This window comes from Saimiri boliviensis, chromosome 4 (genome assembly GCF_048565385.1).
Source record: "Saimiri boliviensis isolate mSaiBol1 chromosome 4, mSaiBol1.pri, whole genome shotgun sequence".
NCBI classification, from domain to species: domain Eukaryota; kingdom Metazoa; phylum Chordata; class Mammalia; order Primates; family Cebidae; genus Saimiri; species Saimiri boliviensis.
Window position 1 is genome coordinate 57407961 of NC_133452.1, and position 13628 is coordinate 57421588.

The window sequence follows — 13628 nt, forward strand, 5'->3', positions numbered from 1 at the left end:
GAGGCTAAGTTTGCTACACATAAAGATCCAGATAAATGATCTAAACAAGAATTTATATGTAAATAACAAATCAATATAATATTCATTGAGTAGAAGACTCAAATTTGTAAAAATGACAATTCTCCCATATTCATCTATGAATTCAATTTAGTAGTGATTAAAGTACCTAAACTGAATATTCTAGATTTTATACGGAAATGGGAGGGGAAAGCCAATAATATCCAAGACAGTCGAAGAATAAAACCAAAGCTGGAAGACAAACTACATTATCAAGATGTATTATAGCTCTATACAGAAATTATCACAGTTATAAAAGATTATAATACTGTATCCACTTTTTTGAATAGTGTTTAAAAACAGACACAGCCAACAGGTGGAGATAGAATTCAAAATAGTGATCATCTTCGGGTCAGCACAGGGCCTCTGGGGAGCTTTGAAGGTGGTAATGAGTTTCTATTTTCTTGACCTGGATGCTGGTTATATTTGGTGTTCATTTTGTGAAAATTTGTCAAGCTGTGCACTTATAAAGGATGGCTTTTTCTAGATGTATGTTATATAGCAATTAAAATTTTATTGAAACAAATAAGAAAGCAAGAATTATTCTTATCACCAGTCATTATCATATATACATTATCATATATACGTAGAGAGAGAGAGAGAGAGATTTTTTTCTTTTCAGCTGGTTAACAATTGTGCTGCTTGGTGTTATTAGTCACAGCAAGGCTATATGTTTCCCTCAAAGAAATTAACCATTATGGCATCCTAAGTCACTCACAAGCAGTATTACAAGTGTTCTGCAATTCTGTACCTCGAATTTTAAATGCTACTTTCCGGAATTGCTGATCTATGTTCAGAGTATTCAGAATACTGCAAACACCACAGATGACTCCATCCTACAAATGAGAAGTTTTCTTGTTGAAAAGAAAACCTTTCGAGGCATCTTGGCTCCACTTCTTTCTGCTCCTTCTCTACAGGCAGTGATGCGGCGGTGGCTGACACTAGCAAGCGTGTGGGTGGAGCCCTAGCAAGGAAAAGTGCCCTTAAAACCAGACTCAATGATGCCGTTAAGCGACTACAAGCAGCAGAGAGAGGTAAGCATCATAAAAGAGAATTGAAGTCTCATCTGTTGGTTCACTGGAGTGTAAGGTAAACCTTCAAGGAAGGATTAGGTGATTGTTTATTGTCAATGTCTTTAGACATAAATATTATTTTCTGATGACAAAATAACTTGTGTTCATCACCAAAAAAAAAAAAATTGATATAGAAAATAAAAAGAAGAAAATAAATATAAACGCTGTAATCACACCACCTAGAGGTGACTTATATTTGAGAGCCTTTCTTTTCCAGCATTACCTCTGCGTGTGCGCGTGCACGTGTCTTTTAATGAGATCAATGAGATCAAGCTGTTTATAGTTTGATAATGGCTTTCTTATGAACATCCTTCCTCATAACAATATGCCCTTATTTGGTTATTGGATTTCTTTGGCCTCAGCTGTAAACAGCTTTCCTCTGTTACATGTTGAGTCATTCTTATTATATAAACAGCAGGTCCAAACAGAGACCAAATAGAGACCAAGGAGACCAACAAGCCCAAGTAGAGAAACAAAAGCACACATTTTCCTTAATCTGGGACTGCAGTTGTATCTTAAACTGATGTGATTGGAAGCAGATGTGCCTTCTTCAGCACAGTGAAAGTTAAAATACTAGTGCAGCATATGGGTGTTTTATTGGAATGGGTGAATCCTAGCTACAGTGCTACAGTGCACCAAAGCTCTGGCAAGCAGAGTGGTCCTTCACAAAGAAACCTCATCAGCAGCATCATCAGAGTTACTGTCTATTGATGCTTAATATGAGCTGGGCACTGTCCTAAGTGTTCAACATACCTGTATTAGTCCATTCTCATGCTGCTATGAAGAAATACCCAAGACTAGGTAATTTATTTTAAAAAAGAGTTTTTATTGACTAACAGTTCTGCATGGCTGGAGAAGCCTCAAGAAACCTACCATCATCGCAGAAAGCACCTCTTTACACTGTGGCAGGAGAGAGAATGATTGCTGAGCAAAGGGGAAATGCCAGAAACTTATAAAACCATCAGATCGCATGAGAACTCACTGTCACAGTAACAGCATGAGGAAAGCCGCCCCCATGATTCAGTTATCTCCTACCAGTCCTTCCCATGACTGGTAGGGATTATGGAGATTAAAATTCAAGATGAGATTTGGGTGGGAACACAGCCAACCAAATTAATACCTTATGTCATGGGAATAAATGTCACTATTGCCTTCAGGCTAATATGAACTCTGAGGTTCATCAAGGTTAGAGAACTTGCTGCAACAGGCACAGCCAGTAAGAAACAGATTCAGGATTCAAATCAGCATTTATCAGAATCCAGAGTGTGTGAGGTTAAATGAAAGGTACCCTCACCTTAATAAATTATTATGTTTATATTATTAAATTAATTATGCATGACTTGTATAATAAAAATAATTATAATTTACTTAGGTAATGGTATAACTTCAAATTTATAGTTATTTTATAGATCTAATTATTTTACAGTTGGGGCCAAAGAAATTCAATGACCAAATTAGGGCATAACTTCAAATTTATAAAATTTGAAGTTACAAGATCTCCTAAGTGAATTCTAATTGTTTTTATTATAAAAAATAAATTCTTATAGAAAAATTAGAAAATATAGATAAGAAGCAAGAAGAAAATCACCTATAATCCCATCCCTTAAACAAAATGTTTTCTTGTAAACTTACATCATGGTTATTTTAAAGATGTAATTTTTTTTTTTTTTTTTTTTGTTTTTTTGTTTTTTTTTTTTGTGGGCATCTTAAGATAACACTTTTATTTTTATTTTAAAATATTTTTTTTTTCTTTTTTTTTTAATTGCATTTTAGGTTTTGGGGTACATGTGATGAACATGCAAGATTGTTGCATAGGTACACACATGGCAGTGTGCTTTGCTGCCTTCCGTCCCCTCACCTGTATCTGTCATTTCTCCCCATGCTATCTCTTCCCACCTCCCCACCCCCCGCCCCTCCCCCATTTCCCCCCAACAGACCCCAGTGTGTAGTGCTCCCCTCCCTGTGTCCATGTGTTCTCATTGTTCAACACCCGCCTATGAGCGAGAATATACGGTGTTTGATTTTCTGCTCTTGTGTCAGTTTGCTGAGAATGATGGTTTCCAGGTTCATCCATGTCCCTATAAAGGACGTGAACTCATCGTTTTTGATGGCTGCATAATATTCCATGGTGTATATGTACCACATTTTCCCTATCCAGTCTATCATCGTTGGGCATTTGGGTTGGTTCCAGGTCTTTGCTATTGTAAACAGTGCTGCAATGAACATTCGTGTGCACGTGTCCTTGTAGTAGAATGATTTATAATCCTTTGGATATATACCCAGTAATGGGATTGCTGGGTCAAATGGGATTTCTATTTTTAGGTCCTTGAGGAATCGCCACACTGTCTTCCACAATGGTTGAATTAATTTACATTCCCACCAACAGTGTAAAAGTGTTCCTATTTCTCCACATCCTCTCCAGCATTTGTTGTTTCCCGATTTTTTAATGATCGCCATTCTAACTGGTGTGAGATGGTATCTCAATGTGGTTTTGATTTGCATTTCTCTGATGACCAGTGATGATGAGCATTTTTTCATATGTTTGTTGGCCTCCTGTATGTCTTCTTTTGTAAAGTATCTGTTCATATCCTTTGCCCATTTTTGAATGGGCTTGTTTGTTTTTTTCTTGTAGATCTGCTTTAGTTCTTTGTAAATTCTGGATATCAGCCCCTTGTCAGATGGGTAGACTGCAAAAATTTTTTCCCATTCTGTTGGTTGCCGATTCACTCTACTGACTGTTTCTTTTGCCGTGCAGAAGCTGTGGAGTTTGATTAGGTCCCATTTGTCTATTTTGGCTTTTGTTGCCATTGCTTTTGGCATTTTGGTCATGAAGTCCTTGCCTACACCTATGTCCTGAATGGTTTTGCCTAGATTTTCTTCTAAGGTTTTTATGGTATTAGGTCTGATGTTTAAGTCTTTAATCCATCTGGAGTTAATTTTGGTGTAAGGTGTCAGGAAGGGGTCCTGTTTCTGCTTTCTGCACGTGGCTAGCCAGTTTTCCCAACACCATTTATTAAACAGGGAGTCCTTTCCCCATTGCTTGTTTTTGTCAGGTTTGTCGAAGATCAGATGGTTGTGGGTATGTTGTATTTCCTGTGAGGCCTCTGTTCTGTTCCATTGGTCTATATCTCTGTTTTGGTACCAGTACCATGCTGTTTTGATTACTGTAGCCCTGTAGTATAGTTTGAAGTCCGGTAGTGTGATGCCTCCCGCTTTGTTCTTTTTGCTTAGAATTGACTTGGCTATGCGGGCTCTCTTTTGGTTCCATATGAAGTTTAAGGTGTTTTTTTCCAGTTCTGTCAAGAAGGTCATTGGTAGCTTGATGGGAATAGCATTGAATCTGTAAATTACTTTGGGCAGTATGGCCATTTTCACGATGTTGATTCTTCCTAACCATGAACATGGAATGTTTCTCCATCTGTTTGTATCCTCTCTTATTTCGTTGAGCAATGGCTTGTAGTTCTCCTTGAAGAGGTCCTTTACGTTCCTTGTTAGTTGTATTCCTAGGTACTTTATTCTCTTTGTAGCAATTGTGAATGGCAGTTCGTTCTTGATTTGGCTCTCTTGAAGTCTATTACTGGTGTATAGGAATGCTTGTGATTTTTGCACGTTGATTTTGTATCCTGAGACTTTGCTGAAGTTGTTTATCAGTTTCAGGAGATTTTGGGCTGAGATGATGGGGTCTTCCAGATATACAATCATGTCATCTGCAAATAGAGACAATTTGATTTCCTCCTTTCCAATTTGGATACCCTTTATTTCTTTTTCTTGCCTGATTGCTCTGGCTAGCACTTCCAGTACTATATTGAATAGGAGTGGTGAGAGAGGGCATCCTTGTCTAGTGCCAGATTTCAAAGGGAATGCTTCCAGTTTTTGCCCATTCAGTATGATATTGGCTGTTGGTTTGTCGTAAATAGCTTTTATTGTTTTGAGATACATTCCGTCAATACCAAGTTTATTGAGGGTTTTTAGCATAAAGGGTTGTTGAATTTTGTCAAAAGCCTTCTCTGCATCAATCGAGATAATCATGTGGTTTTTGTCTTTGGTTCTGTTTATGTGGTGAATTACGTTTATGGACTTGCGTATGTTGAACCAGCCTTGCATCCCCGGGATGAATCCTACTTGATCATGGTGGATGAGCTTTTTGATATGCTGTTGCAATCGGTTTGCCAGTATTTTATTGAAGATTTTTGCATCTATGTTCATCATGGATATTGGCCTGAAATTTTCTTTTCTTGTTGAGTCTCTGCCGGGTTTTGGTATCAGGATGATGTTTGTCTCGTAAAATGATTTGGGAAGGATTCCCTCTTTTTGGATTGTCTGGAATAGTTTCAGAAGGAATGGTATCAGCTCCTCCTTGTATGTCTGGTAGAATTCAGCTGTGAACCCATCTGGACCTGGGCTTTTTTTGGGTGGTAGGCTCTTTATTGCTGCCTCGACTTCAGACCATGTTATTGGTCTATTCAGGGTTTCGGCTTCTTCCAGGTTTAGGCTTGGGAGGTTGCAGGTGTCCAGGAATTTATCCATTTCTTCCAGGTTTACTAGTTTATGTGCATAGAGTTGTTTGTAATAATCTCTGATGATGGTTTGGATTTCTGTGGAATCTGTGGTGATATCCCCTTTATCGTTTTTTATTGCATCAATTTGGTTATTCTCTCTTTTCTTTTTTATTAATCTGGCTAGTGGTCTGTCTATTTTGTTGATCTTTTCAAAGAACCAGCTCCTGGATTTATTGATTTTTTGAAGAGTTTTTTGTGTCTCTATTTCCTTCAGTTCTGCTCTGATCTTAGTTATTTCCTGTCTTCTGCTAGGTTTTGAGTTTTTTTGATCTTGCTCCTCTAGCTCTTTCAATTTTGATGATAGGGTGTCAATTTTAGATCTCTCCTTTCTTCTCATGTGGGCACTCATTGCTATATATTTTCCTCTAGAGACTGCTTTAAATGTGTCCCAGAGATTCTGGTATGTTGTGTCTTCGTTCTCATTGGTTTCGAAGAACATCTTTATTTCTGCCTTCATTTCATTGTTTATCCAGTCAACATTCAAGAGCAAGTTGTTCAGTTTCCATGAAGCTGTGCGGTTCTGAGTTAGTTTCTGCATTCTGAGTTCTAACTCGATTGCACTGTGGTCTGAGAGACTGTTTGTTATGATTTCTGTTCTTTTGCATTTGCTGAGGAGTGATTTATTGCCAATTATGTGGTCAATTTTAGAGTAGGTGTGATGTGGTGCTGAGAAGAATGTATATTCTGTGGATTTGGGGTGGAGAGTTCTGTAAATGTCTATTAGGTTTGCTCGTTCCAGGTCTGTGTTCAGGTCCTGGATATCCTTGTTGATTTTCTGTCTGGTTGATCTGTCTAATATTGACAATGGGGTGTTAAAGTCTCCCACTATTATTGTGTGGGAGTCTAAGTCTCTTTGTAAGTCATTAAGAACTTGCCTTATGTATCTGGGTGCTCCTGTATTGGGTGCATATATATTTAGGATCGTTAGCTCTTCTTGTTGCAGTGATCCTTTTACCATTATGTAATGTCCTTCTTTGTCTCTTTTGATCTTTGTTGCTTTAAAGTCTATTTTATCAGAGATGAGAATTGCAACTCCTGCCTTTTTTTGCTCTCCATTTGCTTGGTAGATCTTCCTCCATCCCTTTATTTTGAGCCTTTGTGTATCCTTGCATGTAAGATGGGTTTCCTGGATACAGCACACTGATGGGTTTTGGCTTTTTATCCAATTTGCCAGTCTGTGTCTTTTGATTGGGGCATTTAGTCCATTGACATTTAGGGATAGTATTGTTATGTGTGAATTTGATGCTGTCATTTTGATGCTACCTGGCTGTTTTGTTGGTTAGTTGATGCAGATTCTTGATTGTGTTGCTGCTTTTTTACCATTTGGTGTGTTTTTGGAGTGGCTGGTACTGGTTTTTCCTTTATGTGTGTAGAGCCTCTTTCAGGAGTTCTTGTAGAGCAGGTTTGGTGGTGATGAAATCTCTGAGTGCTTGCTTGTTCACAAAGGATTTTATTTTTCCTTCACTTATGAAGCTGAGTTTGGCTGGATAGGAGATTCTGGGTTGAAAGTTCTTTTCTTTAAGGATGTTGAATATTGGCCCCCAGTCTCTTCTGGCTTGTAGGGTTTCTGCTGAGAGATCTGCTGTGAGTCTAATGGGCTTCCCTTTGTGGGTAACCCGACCTTTCTCTCTGGCTGCCCTTAGCATTTTCTCTTTCATTTCAACCCTGGTGAATCTGACGATTATGTGCCTTGGGGTTGCTCTTCTTGAGGAATATCTCTGTGGTGTTCTCTGTATTTCCTGGATTTGAATATTGGTCTGCCTTGCTAGGTTGGGGAAGTTTTCCTGGATAATATCCTGAAGAGTATTTTCCAGCTTGGATTCATTCTCTTCATCACATTCAGGTACACCTATCAGACGTAGATTAGGTCTTTTCACATAGTCCCACATTTCTTGAAGATTTTGTTCATTCCTTTTTGCGCTTTTTTCTCTGTTCTTGCCTTCTCTTTTTATTTCATTGAGTTGGTCTTCGACCTCTGATATCCTTTCTTCTGCTTGGTCAATTCGGCTGTTGAAGCTTGTGCATAAAGATGTAATTTTTTAACAAAAATTGGAATTCAATAAAACTCTGAAATTTGCTTTTTTTCTACCAAAAAAATACCTTTCCTTATTGATCAACTTCTATAGCATCATTTTTATGGCATCAGTGTTCCACAAGCCTACTTTTTCATAAAAGAAAGTGATATTTGCAATTAATTTCAGACACAAAACTCTTATGAGTTATAATCTCACATGCATTTTTTATGGCTTTCTGATCAGCTTATAGGAAATACACTCTTCTTTTTAAATTTACCTCTTAATTTGGAAATGTTTTCAGTGAGCAACACGATTATCTAAAGATCTTACTTTTACTTAAGAGCCCAAAATATGAGATCTGTTTCATTCAAGGGTTAAAGGGGTGTTAATGTTCCCCAACAAATGTCTGACTTCTCTGCAAAGTGAATGAACCTGTGCTCTGTGTGAAGGGGATGCTCAGCAGCGCCTGGGGCAGTCCAAGCTGATCACCGAGGAAGCCAACAGGACCACGATGGAGGTGCAACAGGCCACCGCCCCCATGGCCAACAATCTAACCAACTGGTCGCAGAATCTTCAAAATTTTGACTCTTCTGCTTACAACACTGCAGTGGACTCTGCTAGAGATGCAGGTATCACTTAGAAATTTTACAATTTGAATCTAATGAAGGAATTGGCCATTAAACTCTATACAACTTTCGTCAAAAAACAGTTTTCTTCATTTGGGTTTTGGATTTGAAAATTGTAGAAGTTAGCTTAGAAAAAGTTTTGCTCTGTTCATCTATCTATCTATTCCTGTGTGTATACATATGAAAAACGTATATATTTCACATAAACACTAGATGCATTGGTAAAGAGTCATAATTTTTTCTATATGAAATAGTGGTAGCAATTGTAACAATGTAAGACATTCTTCAGGGAACAAAGTTAATGAAATGTTGGGTAAATAATCTTAACAAAATACTGTTTAGCTTTTAGGGAAAAAAGTACTAAATGGCATTGCTTTTACTAAGCAACATTGCTTTTTCTTTATCTGAGTAAAGCAGGTTATTACCAACAAATACTGAATACAGCCAAACATAACTCCAGCTTTCTATTAAGAATAGTATGTTGGTCAACTTGAATATACAGTTCTATAGAAATGAAAATGAAATATTTTCATGTCTACCTAATTTATTTTGTAGATATTAGAACCATGTAATACTTGTAAAGTTTCCCTTTTTTCATTCTCACATTTTTATCCAATCCCATCATAACCTCTTAAATAACAATGTCTATCAATATCATGACAAATCATGACTAGAACTTCTTGTTCTCCAATATGGTTTTGCATGCAATATTACCTTCACTTGTAACTGAATTAAGAAAGGTCATAAATCCGTATATGACCTGTCACTGGAAATTTTATTCCAATTTACAAATACCCATTCCCATAACAGTAAAATAGCTCTTTCGTAATGATCTTTTAAGTATACATTTATTTCTTCCAAGTAACCACTCATGTAAGTGCTTTTAAAATTTTGTCTTTAAAACATTTGTCTACATGATATTCAACTCTTACATTTATAATAATATTGCCTCAGGAATATGTACTAAATCTGTGTTACATTTTTGTTTCCATTTTTTACCAGTCTTACCAAGTGATTCCAGTAAGCATCCAGAACTAGTGCTAATTGAAATTGTTTACTGTGCTTTTGTCAAAGAGCATTTTGTGGTTCAAAACAAAGTAAATGAAAGAGGGTACCATAATGAAGAAACTTTATAAAGACTCTAATATACAGTGGCCTCCTTTTTCTGAGAGAATTGATTGTAGGGAGTGGGGGGACACTATCTTATATAAATTTCCGTAATCACTATCTAACAATCATTAAGTATATTGTCTCTAGTTTTTAAAAACTAGTATACTATAAAATAGGTGTTGTCAGTGATCCATACAACACATATTTACCTCTGTATTAATCAATATAATAAACTGATGGTTGCTATTATTTTATTTAATTCTATTCCTTGTGCTAGAGAAGCATTGTATGTCCTAAGTACAGAGAAGGGATGTTTCCTTGATCTGCCCTGACATAGTATCCTGAATCTGAGTTTAGTTTTTCTCTAGAAAGAGGCTTGCTCTTGCCCAGCTACTAGTGCTTAATGACAATGGCCCTGCCCTTAGATAAGAGAATACCTCAGAAGTATTCCATCTCTGGGCCAATGCTACGGAAATATTAGTGTGCATTAGAATCACCTGGAGGGCTTGTTGAACACAAACTGCTGGATGCCACTCCTGGAATTGCTGATTCAGTGGGCTTGGGACAGGGCCAAAGAGCTTGCATTTCTAAGTCCCTGGTGATGCTGATGTTGCTTGTCTGGGAACCACACTTTAGGAATCACTTTCAGTCAATGAAACTCTGGAAAAAGTTATGCCATTCTCTTTGTTTAGAGTTTCTCTCATCAAGCTGTATCCTTATGACTTGTGCTTTTTTTTTTTTTCCCCCTTGAGACAGTCTAGCTCTGTCACCCAGGCTGGAAAGCAGTGGCGCGATCTCAGCTCACTGCAACCTCTGCCTCTTGGGTTCAAGGGATTATCCCGCCTCAACCTCCCGAGTAGCTGGGATTACAGGCACGTGCCACCATGTCCAACTAATTTTTGTATTTTTAGTAGGGACAGGGTTTTGCCATGTTGGCCAGGCTGGTCTCGACCTCCTGACCTCAGGTGATTGACCCACCTTGGCCTCGCAAAGTGCTGGGATTACAGGCGTGAGCCACCATGCCTGGCTGACTTGAGTCCTTTTCTGTGTCTAAGTTATGCATTCAAAAAAAAGGACATGAGAAGTAGGTCAGTGGCAAGCCTTGTAGGGCACAGATGCACTAGATGGAGTCAAGGGGAGTGTGCATCTCCCCCTCCAGCCACTTCCTCTTTTGCTGCTTTCCTCAACCTACAATACTCAGATGTTGTTTTGTTCTCCAGCAAGATGCACAAGAATAAAAAGAAATAAAAGGTCACTATGATCTGCTTGTAGCATCACCCTTGCCTGCACCCACAGACCATAGCCACCCACCCTTACCTTGGCACAATTGCCACTTTTCTGAGTGCTACCTGTTTCCTCCATCTAGTACTGTCTTCTGGGACAGTGGCAGCAGGATGTGTGTATTAACATTCTGGAAAACAACCTTCCCACCTTTTTTCCCCAGTATTCCTCTTGACCAGTTCTATCAGTTATATTAGAAACGCAAGCAGAACCGTGCTATATGGTTAAAGGAACATTTGTGCATATACCATGGACCCTGCCCTTTAGAAAAAGCCTGCTCCACCTACAACTTTTAGATCCATAAGTATATAAGTGTCATAAAAAAACGAATTGTGCTTTGGACTTTAAGTCCATGACTATGCCAGACGTCACACTTGGGGTCAGGTTTGAGCCCATGCTGAGGTCTGAGGGGAGGAGATGGGTGGCAGACAGCTGGAAGAACACTCTGGGGGTTGTAGACAGGTGAAATGTAGTTTTATTCAGCAGCTCTCTCACACTGCTCTGTCTCAGGAGCTTGCTCCTGCTGCTTCCATGCACGGCTGCGTAGCCAGCTCTGCCTTACCTTCAGGATCAGCAGCTTAACTGTCTCCCTCTCCAAGCCAGTTCCTGGCTCCCCCTGCCTGCCTTCAAGGCAACTGGCTCTCCCTTACAGGGGTCAGCAGCGTTACTCTCTCTTTGGGCACCAGCACGCCCAAGCCATGTTGAGCCCTGGTTCTCCCTCTGTCTGTCTGCAAGACAGGCCACCTTGGCACTCTCTCTTTGGACACGAGAGCACACGCCCTGTGCATGGCATCAGCAGGGCAGTTATACATTTTCAAACAAGAATGGCTCTTCTGAGCCAAGTATGAACTTACACGAACAGGTTCTTTTTTTTTTTTTTTTTTTTTGAGACGGAGTTTTGCTCTTGTTACCCAGGCTGGAGTGCAATGGCGCGATCTCGGCTCACCGCAACCTCCGCCTCCTGGGTTCAGGCAATTCTCGTGCCTCAGCCTCCTGAGTAGCTGGGATTACAGGCATGTGCCACCATGCCCAGCTAATTTTTTGTATTTTTAGTAGAGACGGGGTTTCACCATGTTGACCAGGATGGTCTCGATCTCTCGACCTCGTGATCCACCCGCCTCGGCCTCCCAAAGTGCTGGGATTACAGGCTTGAGCCACCGCGCCCGGCACGAACAGGTTCTATAACAAATGGAATATGCACACCTGTGCCCTACACCTGCTGAGTCACTCTGGCCCAGACGTCCACCTCGGCCTATTCTTTGACCAAAGCACATCCATGTACCTTATAAGTTTTACTATTAATTTTGCAGGATTAAAAATAATTTCTTATAGTTCTACCATATGTAATCCGTGTTTGTTGTCTACATCTGATTCATGAAATATACTTAATATTGAGATATTTACTCAAGTGATCAATTTTTATTAACTGCAGTAAGAAATCTGACAGAGGTTGTCCCTCAGCTCCTGGATCAGCTTCGTACAGTTGAGCAGAAGCGGCCTGCAAGCAACGTCTCTGCCAGCATCCAGAGGATCCGAGAGCTCATTGCTCAAACCAGAAGTGTTGCCAGCAAGGTAATTGATGAAAAGACTCATCAGTCACTTAGTGATAATCATAACACAAAGCTGAGCTCTAACAGCTTGGGCAGCTTCCAGAGCCTGGACCTTTCTACTGTGTTCTACAGCTCAGTAATTCTCAGCCCCATTTGCTAATTAGAAACACGTGAGGAACTTTGAAAATGAAATCAATTCCTGGTCCCAACCTGAAAGCAATATATCAGACTTCAGAGAAAGGGTTCTGTACTTGTATTTTCTTTAAAGCTCCCAGGTTATTCTAACGTATAGTCAGGTTTTAAAAACCACAGAGTTAAACTAGTCAATAAAGCTAATACAGCAAAAGACATCAAGTAAAGCATCAATAAAAGCCTAAATTCGTTCTTATACTTTTTATTATTTTAACAGCTTCTTTAGTGCAATTACCATAATAGAATAACCTATCCCATCTGCCCTACCTCTTCAAGAAATTCACTGGTACAACACAAATTATAATGAAGATTTTACTGACCACCCGCAGGGTTGACTGAGCAATCGCATACTGGCTAAGAGGAATAAACTCAGTAAAGGCATTGTTTTGAGACACATACAGAAGCAACCTAGCAGAAGATAACTAGAGCTGGCATTTATAGGAACATCTCCTGACATAGCAATTAACTTTTCAGTGTGGCAAAGTGGAACTTGTTCTTTAACCTCTTGAATTTTTTTTTTTTTTTTTGAGACGGAGTTTTGCTCTTGTTGCCCAGGCTGGAGCACAATGGTACCATCTCAGCTCACCACAACCTCTGCCTCTCAGGTTCAAGCGATTCTCCTTCCTCAGCCTCCTGAGTAGCTGGGATTACAGACATGCACTGCTATGCCCAGCTAATTTTGTATTTTGAGTAGAGATGGGGGTTTCTCCATGTTGGTCAGGCTGGTCTCGAACTCCTAACCTAAGTTGGTCCTCCCACCTTGGCCTCCCAAAGTGCTAGGATTACAGGTTTGAGCCACCACACCTGTCCTTGAATTTTTTTAATTGATTCATAGACCAGAATCCGTTTTTATAATCAAAGTATATGGTTTTATTTTCTCAATTAAGAATTAGCCTGAGCAGACTACTGATCCTAATTATTGAGAGAAAGAAGAGTTAGAAATCAACTATTTTGTAAGGGAGAAGATTATTCTTGGTAAATAGACCTGACTTTTAAATGACAGATGATAAATGGTCCCTTATGATAAATTACCTTATTTTCAAAAAAGGTTTATCTAAAGGTACATCAAGAAATGGTCTTCTAAAAGCTAGGTTTTTGTGAGTACTTTCTTGTAATATTATTTATATAAAGAGTATGACTTTGGGACCTTAAGCACCTAAAACCA

At 39.1% G+C, this 13628-nt stretch overlaps 1 protein-coding gene across 3 annotated transcripts in view; it reads left to right on the top strand.

Moving 5' to 3' along the window:
- LAMA4 (laminin subunit alpha 4) overlaps positions 1–13628 on the top strand; it is a 161516-nt gene that overhangs the window by 112426 nt on the left and 35462 nt on the right. For all 3 annotated transcript variants that reach the window (XM_010346489.3, XM_074397586.1, XM_074397587.1), the window contains exons 17-19: positions 975–1091; positions 8154–8333; positions 12154–12293. In XM_010346489.3, the coding sequence (XP_010344791.1) occupies positions 975–1091; positions 8154–8333; positions 12154–12293 (437 nt within the window). The remainder of the gene's footprint in view (positions 1–974; positions 1092–8153; positions 8334–12153; positions 12294–13628) is intronic.